Source organism: Tinamus guttatus, unplaced genomic scaffold (assembly GCF_059628265.1).
Source record: "Tinamus guttatus ecotype Peru unplaced genomic scaffold, ASM5962826v1 Tinamus_guttatus_pri_ptg000364l, whole genome shotgun sequence".
Taxonomy (NCBI): domain Eukaryota; kingdom Metazoa; phylum Chordata; class Aves; order Tinamiformes; family Tinamidae; genus Tinamus; species Tinamus guttatus.
This window is the reverse complement of record NW_028288898.1, coordinates 1798553-1816048: the sequence shown is the minus strand read 5'-3', so window position 1 is coordinate 1816048 and position 17496 is coordinate 1798553. Positions and strand designations below refer to the sequence as shown.

Here is a 17496-nt window from a genome sequence, read left to right as displayed (position 1 = left end):
CCCACTGGTAGGAGCCTTCTCCACCAAGGAGGCCACCGGCCTTGGGGGAGCAGCGAGCAGACAAGTGACTGGCTAGTTGAGATGGGATTTCTGGCCACCAAGGAAGGCCACTGTTGTAAGCAAAACTTGAGGCATTCTTTCTGGGCAGGCGTTTGTGCAGATACAGTACCTATCCTATGTAATATTTGTTTATCTCCAAGACAGTGTGTTTCTTCTCTAATAACATTTTTTCTCTCTCTCTCTTCCTTTGCAGGTGTTTCTTGAACTATTCCGTAAGTCTCCAAGCTGTTGTACTTTGGGATATCCTGCTTTAACCGTTGGAAGAAAACTTGCAAGCAGCCAAAAATGACTTGAGCTGGAAAGCTGCTGCTTTATCCAACAGGTACTATATGTTGGCACTCCAGTGGTTCCATAGCATCACAGGGGAGCACAGCTTGCTTGCGATGGCTTGTTCGAGGGGTGTTGCTGCTGGTGCCTGTCTAGGAGGTGCAGCCGTCTGCGTATTTTGACCTATCTGCTGAGCACTGCAAGGCTGTAGTTCATTTCAGCCCTTCTCACTAGGGAGTACAGCATTGCTGGAGAGGCATGTGGGGGGAACTGAAGACTGGCTATTTTCCAAAGAGTTTTCTGTTGGGAGTTGGAACCGTCTACCTACGTGAGGTCAGGTTCTTGCTTTGCTTTTTCAGGGTAATATATCCTAGAAAAAAATATTTATCAAAGCACAGTTATGAAGCCCAAATACACCCAAATTCTTCTGTGGGTTAATTGGCTCCCGGCAGCTATTTAATGAGATTTCTCATTGGGAGTGCCTCAGCCCGCTGCAGATTTGCAGAAGTTTCCTATGAAGTCACCAGATGTATCAGCACTGAGCTGGTGAAACTCCCAGTGTTCATGAACTCATTTTTTTTTTCTTCTTCCTCACATTTAGATGCTTCATTATTTGCAAACATCACCTCTGCTAGTGTGTGTGCCTGTGGCCAAGTGGAAGCTGAGTGCTGGAAATGCCAGTGGTGGAATGTGGGGTTTAGACTGGCTGCAATGGGAGGTAAACGAAAGCGAAACGGAGACTTTCCCACCTTTGACCCAAATGTGTTCCTTCTTCCCAGGACCAGCTTCATGCCCTGTCCCCTTCGGATGCACCGTACACTATGGTTCACATCAATGTGCTGAAAAAATGTACGTGTATCCTTGTGGTGCTGCTGGTCGCTCTGACAGTTTGCCTGTGGAGAGAGACGAGGAGGAGCTACTATGTTCCCTTCAAGACTGACAGTGAGGATTTGCAGGTTCCCAGGACTTTGGGCAAATGGACCGCAGTTAAATCACAGGGCTTCTTCCATGGAGCAGCTTTGCTCAGTAACCAGAATAAGGTAAAGGGCATGGCCTCTGTGTCAATGCCCAAGAAAACAGCAGACACTGTGAAGGTGTGGGATAAGGACAGTTCATCCAAGAACCTCATCCCCAGGCTGCAGAAGGTCAGAAAGAACTACTTGTCCATGAACAAGTACAACGTGACCTACAGCGGGAAGAGGAACGCTGCTAAGCTCAGCCCAGAGAAGCTGCTCTGCGAGCTGCGGGACAGGGTGAACGTGACCATGATACAGGGATCAGATGATCCATTCAATACCTCTGCGTGGCAGCCGTTCCTACCAAGGAAAAGCCTCAATGAAACCGTGGGCCGCCTGGGACGCTGTGCTGTTGTGTCCTCAGCAGGGTCTCTGAAATCATCTCATTTGGGACCAGAAATAGGTTGGTACTTTTCTGTTAGAATGAAGTCAGCTAGCATTGTTTTAAACCTTACCCTGAACAGGAGGGGGCCAATGATCACCCTCTTGCTGGTAAGTCTTGACTTTAGTCACAGAGGTGTTTAAATAAGTTAAAATATCATCTAAACTTCCCTGCAGTTAATGAACATTGTAGCTCAGGAAGGGATGGGAGTAATTAGGTACTACCCTTCTCTCTGAGGCTCCATCATGCTGTGACACTGTCTCACGGTGCCCTAGATCACGGCACCTTTGAAGGGCTAGACCTGGGGCTAAATGTGGCCATAACGGCTCTCATAATCAACTCCAGGTGACAGGAACTGTATCTCAGTGATAAAAATAAAATGGATTTTAGAACAAAGAAGTTGCAGTTTCAGCTCTGGAAACTTGTGAAGCTTTGGCTGTGTTATAACTCTTTCCTCCTTCATAAGGGAAACAAATATTTACCCAAGTTAGGCAAGCCCCAGGGATGTTGAAGGGGGTGGGTTGAGAGGACTTAATTTACGTGTCGGTATTTCCAACTGAATAGTTTACACCTGTGAAATCTTCCCGTTCTTGTGTTTGTGTTGACATTAGATACAGCAGATATGGGAAGTTAGGAAAATGACTTGTGTTTGTTCCTGGAGAGGGTGTGGGGTGCGTTGAGTAATGGCCAGGGCTCTCATCTGTGACAGGCCAGCAACTTCTCAGCAGGAAAACATTCTTCAGAGAATGAAGTCAAGGAAAACACTGAAGGGAAAGGCCTCTGGAGATGCTTGAAAACCCAACTGGACACGGTCTGCTGAGGCTGACCCTGGTTTAAGCATGGGTGGCTGGCCCCCACTTCCAAGCATGGAAGTGATGCTGTTGGTTTGATCATGGGTCTCAAGAGTGGCACTGCAGGGTACTCGTCCCAAGCCGTGAGGCAGCAGCTGAGTTTGGGTGGCCCAGAGGCCAAGGTCCACACTGTCACCTCGATGTGCTAAATGGTATAAGGTGGCCTACTGCTGCTGCAGGTTTTCTGGGTCACAGCTCTAGCAATATGTCTCTCAGCACTGCAGAGGTGGCTGTGCAAGATGTTCCTTCAACTTTGATTCGGGTGGGTGTCCTCGCTGCTGTTAGAGCAGCAAAGTTCAGCTCCTGCCCACAGGACCATGCTGAAGTACCTGCGATGAAGCTACCTTGCTGCTTCAGAGCCACCTGCTTCCCGACTGAACCTGCAGAACAGGAGGCACTTTAACCATCAGGGCAAGACCGTCCCTTGCTCCAAGGCAGGGATAACTACAGGAGAAGCTTTAGAGGGTGCTGGAATGAGGTTGAACAGTCTCCGAAGGGCGTTAAGATACTATGATAGATGCTATGAAAAACAGTGGCAATATTAACCAGGAGGGAGATTGTGGCAAAACTGACGGCTGAGAGGTGATTAACCTAGTCAAACATAGAGGCTTCTTAGAGCATTTGAGGCTGGGTAGGTCAAGGTTGGGAAGTCGGTCATGACTTTTTCTCTGAGCGGCTGTTTTGGATTGATGAGGTGAGGTGCCCCTTGAAGTTGAATAGCTAAAGGTTTCTCCAGAAGTGACCCAGATCTTTTTGGTTTCAATCATAGTGACACAGGTGTGACACGGCTGCCTTGATTGCAAAGGCACCTTCGATAGACTCCTGCTTGTTGCTGTGAGACTCCTGCTTGCGCCTCCAAAGCAGGATCCTTTCAGGATCTTCAGATGTTGGGATTTTTTTTCATAGATTTTTGTTTTTATTTTTATTTTTGTCTGTTCTTTTTAAGTGTGTTGTAATTCCATTCTTTAAAGTGCTGGATTCAATACTTGAGTTGCCAGAAGGTGTTATGTGCTGAGGCAGTATCTTTGTCCCTGCAGCCAGTTTCTGTGACCGTGTTTTAAACCAAAGCACCAGTTTGCCCCATATCACCATGGATGAAGTCTTAAGAGGTTGTTGTCTAATGTGCCAAATGTTTTTTTCCATTAACTCTTGCTGATGTCCCTGGCCACATTGCCTTTTGGCTGAAAGACTGCAAAGCTACAACCACTTAAAACCTAGAGACTTGTCTTATTACAACCCCTTGAGCTGGGTGCGTGGTGTGTATAGGGTTGGGCACTTACTTTTTTTTTTTTCCTAAGCTATTTCCATATAGAGAAAGGTATAGCTGTGTTGGAGGAAGTTGTCAAAAAGGTATTAAATCAGACATGTGGAAAATTGAGTGTTTGCTGAGGCCTGGGTGAGCACAGCGAGCTACTGAACTGTTATTGCTTAAAGGCCTGAGAAATATTTGCTGTGCGTAATTGCCATGATTGCTTAAGGAAATGAAATGCACAATTAGTCAATGAAGAAGGCTCATAGGGTGGAGGGGAAGAGGCAGCTCCTTATCTCCATCACCGGTGAATCACAGTCTCCTTCAGTGCCCATGGATTTGATGGGGACAATGCTGAGAGTTGGGTGCTCTGCCTGCACTGGGCTCGGCGCAGTGCTCATCACGTGGCAGGCAGTAAATAGGCTTTAAAGCATAAATTTAGGACCTAAGGATGCTTGGTTTCTGGCTCCAAGTGTGTGGCTGTGCTGCACTGACAGGTGAAAGGTGGGATGTGGGATTGAGGATCTGTAACGGTAGCCACACGACTTCTCAATGCGGACACCGTTTGTATTTGGAAACGTTGCTCTTCTGGCTTTTGTGTGCTGCTTTGAGAGGACCCTAAACAAGATCCGCTTGTCCGTGAGAGTGAGCAGCTGAGGAACAAGTCCTCTCTGCAAGCAGTTACTGTTCCTCCAGAACTGCTCGTGTGATCGCCCCTTTCTTCCTCAAAACGGTCAAGATGTTGGTCAGGCTGTTCCACAGCTGGTTTGGGGGCAGCCCAAGCAGTTTTGCACCGTCTGATCCTCTCCACTGCCATCAGCAGCAGGCGGAACAAGCTGCGGTTGATGCATCCATCACATGAGCACAGGGAGGGTGAGGGTGTCAGCAGGTGGGTCCCCGTGGTCTCCTATGCGAGTTCAGGCAGCAGGTCTGGAGCAGAGTGAAGGGCACGTGCACCCTTCCTGCCAGGGCAGCAGCACCTCGGAGCTGAGCCATGGGTGCCCCACCAGCACCGTGGGTGACTGTGGGTGCAGAGGAGGGAGCCGGGGCGATGCCAGCAGCGGAGAGGGCAGCGGGTCCCAAAGCTTGGCGCAAACGGGCCCAGCTCGCTTAGCCTTTCCTCATATGATAGATGCTCCAGTCCCTTAAGCACCTTTGTTGCTCTACCCTGGAGCCTCTCTAGCAGCTCCACGTCCCTCGTGTGCTGGCGAGCCCAGAGCTGCACCCAGTTACTCCAGCGCGGAGTAACTACCAGAGCGGAGTAGAGGGGGAGGAAGGCAGGAGAGGGAGAGGGACGTGCGCTCCTCTGTGCGCTGTGGGTGTTAGGGCTGTGCTCGCAACTTGTGAGCAGGTGGTATTTTTAAAAAGCAAATTTAAAAATATTGCTCGTGGAGTTAGGCCAAGAGCTTCTAACACAGGGCCTGGCTTGGTAGTTCCAGTAGTTGCATGGGAAGTCTTCTGTGGATAGCCAGGTTGTATTGGAAATCCAGAGAAGTAACTTGCTGCATGTAGCTCTTGTATCTCAGAAGAAAAAAAAAAATTATTTTTTTTTTTTTTTGCTTTCAGACAGCCACGATGCCGTCTTACGGTTTAACGGGGCTCCTACCAAGGGATTTCACGAAGATGTGGGGGAGAAGACAACAGTTCGTCTTGTTAACTCCCAGGTGGGTCTGCCTGATGCCTGCGGAAGGGACGGAGCTCGGCAGAGCTCTGTGCATCCCCCCTGTCTGCTGGGAATGAGTGGCAGCCTGGGCTGGCAGCACCCGCCTCCGCACACTGAAAGCTGCTGCTCGTCTGCCACTAGGACTTCTTTAAAGTGAAGTTGGGGAAAATAAGAGTTTGTGTGTAATTTTGCTTTTCCCTGTGTATAGATATGTATAGGATGGGACTCTGACCTCCCCTGCGAAGGGCAATAGCACACAAATCTTTCTCCCGTAGCTGAAATGTGTGCTGAGGTCACTGCAGTGAAATTGCTGTGTGCTGGCTAGTCTGCATTATCGTGTTTGCCATTTACTGCAACTTTTGGCTGGCCAAAATCCTCTTTCCAAGTTTACGAAGGCCGGTTGTGTGCTTGCTTCTGCCCTGTGGGCATGCAGGGCACCAGCAGGCAAGCAAACTAAATGTCTCAAGAGGTGAGTTGTACCTGTCCCAGTGACGGGTGTGAAGTCCCAAAGGTCTTCGTTTGCTTTTAAAAAAGAAAATACCTCTGCTTTGCACAATAGGCCCTGTTGTGCCTGTGGATAGCACATTAACCAGGGTTGTTAAATCCTGCAGATACCTGGCCCTATCTGCCGTAGCCTGCACGGGGCCAGGTGTATGAGCTCTTTGGTGTCCCCTGTCCCTCCAGGGCCTTGGAGCAGAGCATGGCAGAAAGCACTTGTTAATGCAAGAGAGCGCTTCCGAAGTGCGGTTTTCCCAGGCTCTTTGAGAGCTTTTCCTCGAGGTGAGGCACTCTGTGCTGATCCAGCTTTTGACTTCAGCAGGCTTTGAGGCACTTCGTCAGTTTTTAAGAGCCCAGTTCAGCAGTGCAGTGTCAGGGATAGTAGACTACGTGTTCAGGGGCTAGGGAAAGCCCACCACACAGACCCTTGCTCTCCTAGGCACAGTCTAGGAGACTGTTTATGTCCTACTTCCATGCAGCTGTTGCACTTACAGTGCTTGTCCTTTTGTTGTTGTTGTTCTGGAGAAATTTTCAAACGTAAATCTCAATAGTTTGTGCTGCTGAGAGAAAGGAAGGGGAGAGTAAAATACAAAATAGAGTCAAGTCGCTTGGGTCAAAACTGCTGCAGCGTTGCAGTGCAGAGAAACCCAGAAACAGGGATGGACGGTGGTGGGACCATGGAGGAGGAAGATGACAGGGGAAAGAGGAGGGACAGAAACTGTGGCAGTGGTGAGGTGGGCGGCTTTGCTCGTCCCAAAGCTGACATCTCTAGGTGTCTAAGTGTCTTGTCCACCCTGTCTGATGGGGCCGGTGGGTGCTGCTGTGGAACGAGGTTTGAAGCTTCCCAAAGCAGCAGCAGGACCTTGGCCATCCGTTTTGAGGGAAAGATGTGGAGCCAGTGCCCGACTGGCTTTCAGCCAGTTCCCCTTGCAAGTCTGGTTTCTCTTAAAGGACCTTCCTGCTCCTTGTACAAACCCTCCTGCTATCTGCTCCTCCTCCTGGCTCTTGCCCTCTCCTCCCGCTGTGGTGCTCTGCTTGGCTGCTCTACACGTCTCCATTCCCCTGGGCTAACGCAGCGTTCGGAGGTGGCACAGCAGTCAGAAGCTTGTTCCTTCTGAAGTAATCTCTTCTTGGCAGACATCTGGCTGTTATCATACTTCTTCCTCTGCCCTTTTTGACCTTTCCATGCTGTATTTTTCCCTCTGTGTGTACCCTTACAAAGTCAGATAGGTTAGTTAGTGCTTCAGAAAAGTCTCTGAAGAAAGAGCGATAGCCAAACCTTATTGTGGTATAAAGTCATTTACTGGTGAAAATATGTGTGAGCTGCACTATGCCAGGGTTATTTGCACAGTGAGAAGAATAAAACTGTAATTACAGTTGGATGGGCAGGATGTATTTAGTACATTTGTGACTTGTTCTTGTTGTGGAGTTGGCTTTTCTCATGTTGGAAGTGGTCACTGGGAGCAAAGATGGGTGTATGTATTGGCTCTTCTTCTGTTGACTCCTATTATTGATCAAGCTATTACTAAAATGAAGAAAACAAGATATCCTGAATCTAAACCAGCCTGTGTTAAATACTATCCCTGTGGCACGTGCAGCCAGGAGACCAAAGCTGTTTAACAACTATTTTAATGTAACTTTATGTACTGAGCAAAACCAAACAGATAGGGAATAGTTCCCAGTTGCTGACCAGTCTCTAGCAAATGTTGGGGTGGGGGGAAATGGCTTTAGCAGTAGCGGGGCACCTTCTGCATCTGTGTTTAAAGGGAAATGTTAATAGACTGGTACTAGAAGAAGGAATTTGAGGTTCTGTATTCAAGGAGAATCTTGGTAGTTAGTTTAGGCCTGCAAGTGTGCCTAAATAAAGAAGTTCTTCAGCATTGTCTTGCTCATTTCCTTTGATCTTTCCTGGTGAGTCTGTATTGCCTCTTCTAATGGCATTTTTTCTTGCAGTCTAATGCAAGACAGACCTGCTCTGGGACAGCATTTGCATCTTGCAGAAATAAGGCTGGAGATGTCAGGGGCAGGCAAGGAGGCACCGTTACGTAGCACTGGGAGCCTCTCGGCAGATATCTGGTTCCTCCAGCCCCACTTTCAGCCCTGCGTGGCTCAATGGGGCACATGCCCAGCTGGGCTGTGTTCCTTTCTGGAGGAAGCAAGAGGAAATAGTGAGGTAGTGGTGGGAAAGGGGCCCCCGTTTGGATTGTAGGTCAGGGATTGCAGGAGCAGGGTACGGGAGCACGTCTGGTACAGGCAGTAAACGCAGTGGGAAGGCAGGTGCTGCATTAGCTACGTGTTTGCTAAACAGCGAATTATTTAAATACCCAGGTCCAACCAGGAAACCCATGAATTACTTAACTGATTAGGATCAGAACAGCTGGGCAAGACAAATGAGCGAGGTTGCAATCTGAATGTCATTTAACTACTTGGCGAGACTCTATCACGCTATTAAGCAGAACAAATGGGCACTAATGGTATCCGGTGAGCCAGATAGTCACTTAACCAAGGTACTCGAGCAGCTTGGTAACTAAACTGATGCTACAAAGATCCGCCCCATTTCTTGCTCCTCTGCTGTGGGCAGCTCTCAGGGTACCTCTGCTAACTCAGCCTGCTTGTACTTGGTCTGCCTTTCCTTGTAACTTTCTTTCTCTGATGGTTAATGCTCCATATCCTTTGAGGCCTCCTTTCCCATCAGTACTTTTTTTTTTTCCTTTATTTTTTTCCAGGAAAAGTTCCTGAAAGGTTTCTAGCCTTTAAATAGAACCAAGGGAATGCAAAGGGGATGCCGGTGCTGCCCACCCTGTTTCCGCGCTGGCGCGGTGCTCCCGTGGCCGGAGTGCGCGTCCTGCATCGCCGCAGCGACCCAGATACTCCAACTGCCGGGAGGAAATGAAGCCGTGCGGGGTCCCCGTGGCCAGGGCTAATCCTTGGGAATTGAGAGCAGATGTGCAGGGGACCGTGCACATCTGGGCCGGCCGGGAAAGCGCTTGGCTGCTAGGGGCACCCTGAGCGCTTAGGGATAAATTGCCTGGCTCTTAGATGCTAGGAGAAAACCAGGACAAGGAGGGAGTTGATTTTTGATAGCAGTGCTTCTCTTAAGCAGATGTTTGCAAGCTGTGTCTGTATGGGCTGTGTTTATGGGAGGGGATGGCAGGGGACCAACCCCTTCTCACTTGATTCTGGCTCTGTTTACTTTCTTCTGCGAACCAGAATTAGCCAGGGGTGTAAAGAGCCATGCTTCTTGTGTCCAGAGGAATCTAAGGCATACAGGATGTCTTACCTTGTTTTATTTATTTATTTTTAAACTATTTTTGTCATCTCATTTTGTTTATCATGGAAAGCTCGTTGTGCTCGGGGCTGGCGGGGCAGTTTGTCACCCGCGGGCTCGCGGCTCCGGTGCCGGGCTCATCCGTGTGCTGGGGCCAGCCCAGGGCCAGCAGCGGAATTCGGGGATGTTTTACTGCTCCTGCTTGCTCGGCAGCAGGCCCAACCTGTGTGTACGTATCTGTCGTTGTTGTTCAAGCTGGTGACTGTGGAGGAGCAGCAGTTCCTGACAGACGCGCTCTATAACACTGGAACCTTGATCGTGTGGGACCCGGCGCCGTATCACGCCGACGTGGGTGAGGTAAGGCTGCGTTCGTGCCCCAAACGTACCCGCTGTACGGGTGCAGTGTTCGCGGCTGTTCCTGTAGGTACCTCTGCAAACACCCGCCGCGCGCGCGTGTCCAAGCTGCAGCCCTCGATCACTGACGCGGGCCTGGGGATGTGTCCCCACCGCCACTTTCCCAGGGCTGACACCACAACTAGGGGACCCCGGCTGGCTGCAGCCGCTGCAAACTCACAGGGGACAACTGAGCTCTTCTTTCTGCCTGTTGCTTTAAGGGTTGTTGTCAGCAGATGCTTGGGTACCTAAAGACACTAGCCAGACGTGAGAGGTACTCGATGCATTATGGAAGGATTCAGAAACCCCTTCAAGATTCCGGTGGATGTGTCTCCCCGTCAGCTAGGTTCTCACCTGTGGGTGTTGCATCCCTCTAGAGCTGCCTTTGCTCTCTGAGCGCGCAGGGTGTTACGCAGTAAGTGATATGGCAGAGGCTGAGCCAGGGCGAGCACAGCCAAGCGAGTAGGCCTTGATCCCTGCCTTGAGTCCAGGCTCTTTCCATGCCCAGGAGATCTTGGTGAGTCTTCTCCCTGGGCTGCCATCTCGATTTCTCACCCGCACTTGTCCTTGCATCTAGTTCCACATTTCCAGGAGACACAAGGTGCTTGCACCCTGTGTTTAAGAGCGAGTTAAATGGGGATGACATATTTTTAGCATAGGGGGAAAAAAATCTCTAGAGGGCTTTAAGAAAAGATAAACCCTTCCTCAGTGTTTTTACTGAAAGTGGAAGTGTTGTGCGGTGCAAATCAGTTCAGCCTGTTCTGTAAGGCTGTGCTGATGACACCTGTATCCAAACAGGATGCTTGGTACTGCGAGAGGCCTGGGGCAAGGACTCTGATGGCATGTCAGGCAGACTGCTGAGCGTATCTCCTCGTCCGCGGTGGGTGGGCTTGGGCTTTGGACTGTTTTTTATTATTTGTTTGTTTTCCTGCTGGTGGTACGTTTTCAAGTCTTTCATCTTGCTGTTTGGTACCCTCTCTGTGGTTGCAGTGGCTGTATGGTCAGCCTGATCAGGCAACTCATCTGGTTCAAGCTTTATTTCCAGATTTCATTTATGTATCTATTTATTTATCGTTGAGACCGACCCATTGCTTGGTCCAGCTCACAGCACAGTTGCCCACAGTTGTGTCGATGCAGCTGTGGGCTCTGGTCAGAGAGGAGCCAGCTGCAGGACAGGGCGTGTGATGCGTGGGGAAAATGCAGAAATGGGGCTGATGTTTCTAACAAAACGAGAGCGGCGGTTAAGCCTATGTGAGGCTCAGCTCATTTAATGGTCCCTCACTGCCAAAGAGAGGAGTTTTGGTTCCTCTTGCTCTCTTTGCCAAGGCGAGTCACCTTGCTAATTTGAAGAGCAGATATGGGAGGAAGCGAGAGCACAAGTGTGTGTGTGTGTGCGTGCAGAGATGGGCTTCCTCCTTGGCGGCAGCAGGAGCTTAGGTCATCTTAAGCCATCTTATATAATATTGATCATGGGAAATAAAAGGCTCTGACTTTCTCTTTCTTTTTTTTTCCAGTGGTACAGAAAACCAGACTACAAATTCTTTGAAAACTACAAGCGGTATCGGATTAAACATCCAGAGCAGCCCTTTTACATCCTGAATCCCAAAATGCAGTGGCAACTCTGGGATATTCTGCAGGAGAATTCCCTGGAGCACATTCAGCCGAATCCACCTTCTTCGGGAATGCTTGGTGAGACAATAACCCTCGCCACTGCCTGCCCAGGAACACTGTGCTTGTTTTAAAGACAGCCCTGGGTTTATGTTGTTCGAAGCCAAAGAGCTTATCAAAGTTGCTTATGCAGTCTCATGCCAGAAACCAAGCTTCCTGTGTTAAAAGTAGCAGCTCAGTTGTGTTAAATTAAGCAGTCTGCTGCAGATGAAACCTAGGTGTTTACCAGCTGTGTATGTAGTTAAAGACATAATGGAGTGTTGGGGCTGATCAAACAGAAGAGTCACCCTGGCAAGGTCAGTCCCCCCTTACTCAGCATGCTGATCTTGCTTGTCAGCATGCTAAATTCAGCCTCTCCAAAAAGCAGCTCATTTTACATCCTGCTGTTGCAAAGCTTTTCCTTCCTGTTGGAAGGCAAATGTCATCGTCAGCTAAATGAAGAGGAGAGAACTCCTTGGGACCAACAGGTATCTGAAATGAGAACATAGTGCCGTGGTCTTGTTCACAGGCCTCCTGGAGTGCTGTACTTCAGCCATTGCTCTACTCCTGTCTTGTGACACATGTGGACATGTGTGTAAACAGAGGAACTTCCTATTTCTGCCAACTAAACTTCTAGTTTTCTTCTTAGATCTTGCCTATCACATGTTACATCCTTTCTTGGATGCGTGCAAGACAACAGCATAACAGTACAGTCACTGATTGCAGGAACATAATCACTGAGAACTGAAGCAGGGGCTCAAAGGCAGGGCTCTGGCCCAGTAGTGACAACAAGTTCCTCTGTGACTTAACTTTGGGCCAACTTAGGCCCTATTTGGAAGAAGTGACCGCAATGGACACAAGGGAACAAAGCCAGATTCTGGCTTGCCACCGTGGGTTTCTTGGAAGGAGCAGTGGAGAGGGAAATTGTTATCTGAAAAGGTGGATGAAAATGTTTTTAAAATGTACTTTAATTTAACAAGCAGCCTCAAAAATAGGTTCCAGTCAAGTCTTATGAATTCAGTGTTCCTGAAGATAGTGCATGAATTTTAAAGAGATGTTATATGTTGGTTCTATTTCCTCGTCATGTTCTTAGTAGTTCTTGCACATTCGTTAAGCAGGCAATAAATATTGCTTATTTCTGTCAACTTTCTGGCCACAGCTGTGTGTGACGTGGACTCCACAGTGGTTAGTGTGCCTCTTGGAAGACACAGGAGGGCAGCACTGCTCTGTCGCGGGGAATCTGGATGAGCTCAAAGAGCAGCTTTCTGGTTTAATGTTATGTGCATTGATACTGAGACCATCTGCAAACATCACTTTTGTATCTTCTGTATTAGCTACAGGCAAATGGGAATGGGTGAGGGTCTCTGCTTATCCAAGCAGATCTGAGTTGGACAAGTTGCATCAGCTAATGTAGCTTACAACTGGCAGACACCCAAGGCTCTGTGAAGGTCCTGGAAAATGGCAGCAGTCTCAAATGTTGGCCTGTAGCAGTGGCCATCTCTGTAAATTCCCCACTTTAGTCAGACTGATCATCTGCTTTGCAAGAGGGAGTTGAGAACATAGCCCCATCAGACATATTATTTTCTTTCTCTCTGGTCTGAACTTTCAGAAAGGAAACCTTTCCCATCGGACTTGGACGCTTCTTGCTTGAATGTCTTGCCTGAGCCAGGACTTGAATGTCTTGTCCCAGTGAGGTGTTTTTGCTACTTCTGTGAGTTTAACTGGGGGCGTCCCTTTTCCTTCCCTCGTAGGCATTGTGATCATGCTGTCCCTCTGCGACGAAGTGCACGTGTATGAATTCCTGCCCTCCAAGCGGCAGACGGACATCTGCCACTACTACCAGAAGTTCCACGACCGTGCCTGCACCATGGGGGCCTACCACCCGCTGCTCTTCGAGAAAAACCTGGTGAAGCATCTCAACCAGGGCACAGACGAGGATATCTACACGCACGGGAAAGTCACCTTGCCCGGCTTCCGAAATGTACACTGTTAACAAATCAGTCTGTGCTGTGGTTAGGCCTCTTGTTTCTTCTTCTTTTTTTTTTTTTTTTTTAAAAAAAGCACTTTTTAAATCAGGGTTGTCGAATTTATTAGGTCTCAACACTGGTGTGTTTTGACAGCTCTTCCATATTGCAACACCTGCTCTTAAGACTTCTGTTGCGTGCAATCCTTGAACTTTAGGCCCTTTACGGCCTTGCGGTACGTCTGTTTGGGGGTGTGCGTGAGGTTACTCCTCGTGGAGCCAGGCTCATTTGACAGATGGATGTCACCATCTCACCCACGGAGGGGAACACGAAATGCAGGAGATGCTTTCTGAGCAGCGGTCACCGCGTCTGGATCAAATACTGATGCAGGTCAGGCTGCCTCAAAGGGATTATGACAAATGACAATCTAGTCCATTTAAGAACAAGAAAGAAAAGCTTAAAAGCTAGATCCTGGAGCTCTTCGGAGCAGGGCCAACTTATGGAAACACTGTCAAGGCTGGGTACTGATAAGCTAAACTCTTAGTCCAAAATACTTGATTTTGTATACAGGTAGAGCAACTGTGGCAACTTCCTCTCTAATGTTAAGACCTTCTGAAATCATTCTGGTAGCTTTAGCAAATGAAGGGGAAGGCAATTCACAATTCAGTGATTCATGTGAGAGATTTTTAAACTTTTTACTTTGATTTTTTTTTAATCATATAAAATAAATTTATGTGAACATTTACTTTTCCAGTGGAGTGTTCTGCTTGGTACGGAAAAAGGCTTTTTGAAGCATTTTGGGAAGACGTTCCCCAAATGGGGATGTCTGTTTTGCGTCCTCAAAGGGAGCCTAAGGCAGGCTGGTGCCTCAGTGCCACTGTACACGGCCTTGGTGCCCCTCTGGTGCTGTGGTGGAAGCGGCCCCTCCAGGGGCTCCGTGCATGTGTGAGGTGCACGTGCATCCTCAGTCCTGCTCCATACTGCTGCATTTTGTCATGTTGATAAAAGCTCTTCAGTTTTTAATAAATCCTGTGAGGTTGTAGGCCCGTTTTGACCTGAAAGAGGCACAATGTAGCTACTGCTCGAACCCCGGAGACTCACAGCGGGCTTGCACTAGAGCAGGCGGCGTTGGAGCCGGAGCGGTTCGCGTTCCCGTGTCTGTACGAGGCAGCAGCCCCCGTCGCGGTGGCGCGTGGCCCTCCTGCGGGTTTCCTCTGCAGGCAGCAGCCCCGTTTCGCAGGGTGAGCAAGCTGTAAGGCTGCCTTGCTGCACGCTCCTGTCTCAGTTACGTGGTCAGGTAGTGCTGCCCTGGCCACAACGTGTCCAACACGAGGCTACGAATCTTGGCCAGGCCCCCAGTGTTTGATCAGCTTGTGCTCTATGTAGAGTTTTTACAGGAATTATGACAGACCTTAAAATAGACCAGTGATAGCTCTTATTTTGTGTGCTGGCTACACAGATACAGATCTCGTACAAAGTGCAAGTTGAGTCTGGTATTCAGAGGAGCCAATTTTAGGTTGCTGGGCAGTAACAGGCCCTAGCTCAAGCCTTGTGCCTCCTGAAGTCTCTCCTGAAACAGCCTCTGATGTCAAGTTTTCTCTCCGTGTATAATGCTGCCATTTGAAGCACCAAGTCCTTGCAAGATGTTGCACAACATTGTGTGGAGGATACAGGGAAAGGCTGGCAAGGCTGGAGATGGTGGAATGAGGCATGGTGTCATTTTTTGATGCAGTAGAAGACCATTAAGAATTATTCAAGTCTCCTGACAGTTGTCTGAATAAAAGGAAGAAATGGAAAAGGGAGAGGAACTAGGACACTGCGGCATCACTACCGAAGTGTCCTGACCTTGGTTTTAAACTTGGTGTTGTCCAGTCCTCTACCCTGTTCCCAGCTCTGCTTGCTCGTGCACAGCAAGTCTGTTACAGGAAGACGTGGGGTCATCCAGGAAACATTGTCGAGATGTCTCCTTCTGGGGACACGCAGGTGGCCTTGCTTGCATTTGTGAAAGCCTTGCAGATACAGGTTTTAAAAGATTGCTTGAAAGAAAAATCGGATATTGCAAAACTAGTGACGGTTCCTGGTGGAAACTGCAACCTTCTAGAAAGCTTTTGACAATTAAATGCCTTTATTTATTTTTTAATAAGGCAATGGAAACTGTACTGTGATCTTAAGGTATTATAAAATGAAAGGATTTCTCCCTCTTAATAAATAAACCCACTTTACAAGAAGAGACCAGTCTCCAATGTACCCACATGCAATAAAGAGCTGTGATTATCTGGGTTGAACACTTCACCTTCAGCTATTTCTTCCTCTTTACTTTCGAGTTTATTAGGTAATAGCAGCCACCTGTGCTCATTTTTTTTCTTGTAGCAGTCACAGCTGAAGAGAGGAGGTAAGTGCAGCTGGTGCAGGGCTTATGCCTACTCTGGAAAATATGTAGGCCATGCAAAACAAATAATGGCAGAGTATCACAGGTAGAGTAATGTTGGGCTGTGTTTCCTTTGAGGGAGGGTTTTCACCGTCAGGAGTGGCAAAATCGTGTTTTTTGTTTGTTTGTTTGTTTTTTTTACAGAAGAGGTGGGAAGAGCAGGCATATTAGGTGTGTATGCTGGAGTTGAGGGGGTCCTTCCTCACGTTCCTAAGGAGGACATAATGGCGGGGTGAGCACATGGGGGTGGCCGAGGGCGGGAAGGGGCCCCGGGGACACGAGGCAGCGCTGAGGCGCTCGGTGCGAACGGGCTTGGCCGGTGGGGCCCTCTGAGGAGGCGGCCCCGTCTGCTGCGTGTCTGTGGTGAGGAGCAGCCCTCCCGGCCCCGGACCTGGGCTCCTTCTGGAAACAGGGGCAGGCAGGGGCAGGACGGGCTTGTTTCTGGCTTGTTTGTGGCGGGCAGCTGGGTGAGAACGGGAAGTGACCATCTGGGGTGTCTGTGGGCAAATGGTTGCTGGTTGGGAGCTGCAGAGACCTTGGGGAAGGGAGAGTCCTGCGGCAAGGCACTTCTGGAGCTTCTCCCACACTTAACACTCTGCTGTTAAACTTCGTTCACTGTATGATGAACACAGCTAAATCAGGGGGAAAAATTTGAAGCAATATGCACATTTGAAAGAAAAAAAACCCTTTAAATCTCTGTTTTGGTGGGGGGTGGTGGTGTACGTGAGTGTTCACAAAGGCAGAGAGCGAACAGGGAAAAACTACCCCCAGGAATGGTCTGAAAACAACGTACATTTGACACAATTTGTTGCAAAATAATTCTGTGAAAGCCGAAGAAGATGCAGTCCTGCAGCAGTCGTGGTGCTAAAGTTATCTTCTGCTGTGTTCATTTCCTGAATGCTCTTTAGTACATTAGCCAGCAGCAACAAGCAGATTGGCATCTACCTACGGCAGCTGCTTTTAAGCTCAGGGGTCCCGGAGCTGACAGGAAGCCCCTACCCTACTGCTAAAGTGACACTGAGAGCAGTTTCCATGTGCTGTAATAACAGATAGAGGAGGAGGAAGGGAGGGAAGCAGCAGAGGGACTTGGCCGAAGGTGTTTTATTTGGATCCTGTAACCCCTGGCAGATAGTGGGGCTGTTTAAGGAGGAGCAGGTCCTTCCCCAGACACAGTGACCTTGGAGCGCTGTCCCTGTGCCAGCTCCGAGCGCGCTGCCTGCTTTGGAGGTCAGTGTGTCCTTCTGGGAGCAGCACCGCCTTGAAAGGTGGATTTTTTTCTCCATTTATGCAAAAATCTTGCAGCGCTTTTCCTGCTTGGCCCGGGAAACATCTGCAAAGACAGTAGCAAGGTGGTTTCAGGAGCCAGCTCTGTTTTAAGCTCAGTTGGCTGTTAGAGAATTTTGTAGATATTTTAGAAAGACCCCATCAATCAACTGCAACAGCTACTTGAAAACCCAGTTTTGTAACTCAAGGCAACCCTTCTGGTTTGATGCTATTTGTATAGGCTTCATGAATTGGGACTTGAATTTAAGGAAGCAGATAGAAGCTTTTTTAATTAGAACTGAGATATTCAAAGCAGTCTGAAGAAGAAACATCTTTATCTTGTTAAACAGGATGGTTGTGGCAGATAGTTTGATTGTACCAGCTTAATTTTGATCAGTATTCTAGATAAACTTTTTTTCCTTGTTTTTCTTACTTGATTAAGCGCTCTAACTGACATAAATAAGTACAGTAGTCTCTTATCTGTGCTTTTTATACTTCAAACCCTAGGCATTACTTGTAGAGAAGACTCAATGAGTGACTCTGGCAG

The 17496-nt window shown here is 48.6% G+C and overlaps 1 protein-coding gene across 1 annotated transcript; it reads left to right on the top strand.

Annotated features, from left to right (window-relative positions):
• The first annotated feature begins 249 nt into the window (after nucleotides 1-249).
• Nucleotides 250-13503, top strand: ST6GAL1 (ST6 beta-galactoside alpha-2,6-sialyltransferase 1). The gene is made up of 6 exons (XM_010225953.2): nucleotides 250-382; nucleotides 1107-1746; nucleotides 5392-5489; nucleotides 9510-9611; nucleotides 11162-11336; nucleotides 13046-13503. The coding sequence occupies exons 2-6, from the start codon at nucleotides 1149-1151 to the stop codon at nucleotides 13285-13287; spliced, it is 1215 nt and encodes a 404-aa protein (XP_010224255.2). The 5' UTR covers nucleotides 250-382; nucleotides 1107-1148; the 3' UTR covers nucleotides 13288-13503.
• The last annotated feature ends 3993 nt before the right edge of the window (nucleotides 13504-17496 follow it).

Excerpts from the sequence above, each read along its gene's own strand:
- ST6GAL1 (XM_010225953.2), top strand. The coding sequence starts at position 1,149 with ATGGTTCACATCAATGTGCTGAAAAAATGTACGTGTATCCTTGTGGTG. Across the intron at positions 9,612-11,161 it reads ATCACGCCGACGTGGGTGAG|TGGTACAGAAAACCAGACTA; the intron begins GTAAGGCTGCGT and ends TTTTTTTTCCAG. Across the intron at positions 11,337-13,045 it reads ACCTTCTTCGGGAATGCTTG|GCATTGTGATCATGCTGTCC; the intron begins GTGAGACAATAA and ends CTTCCCTCGTAG.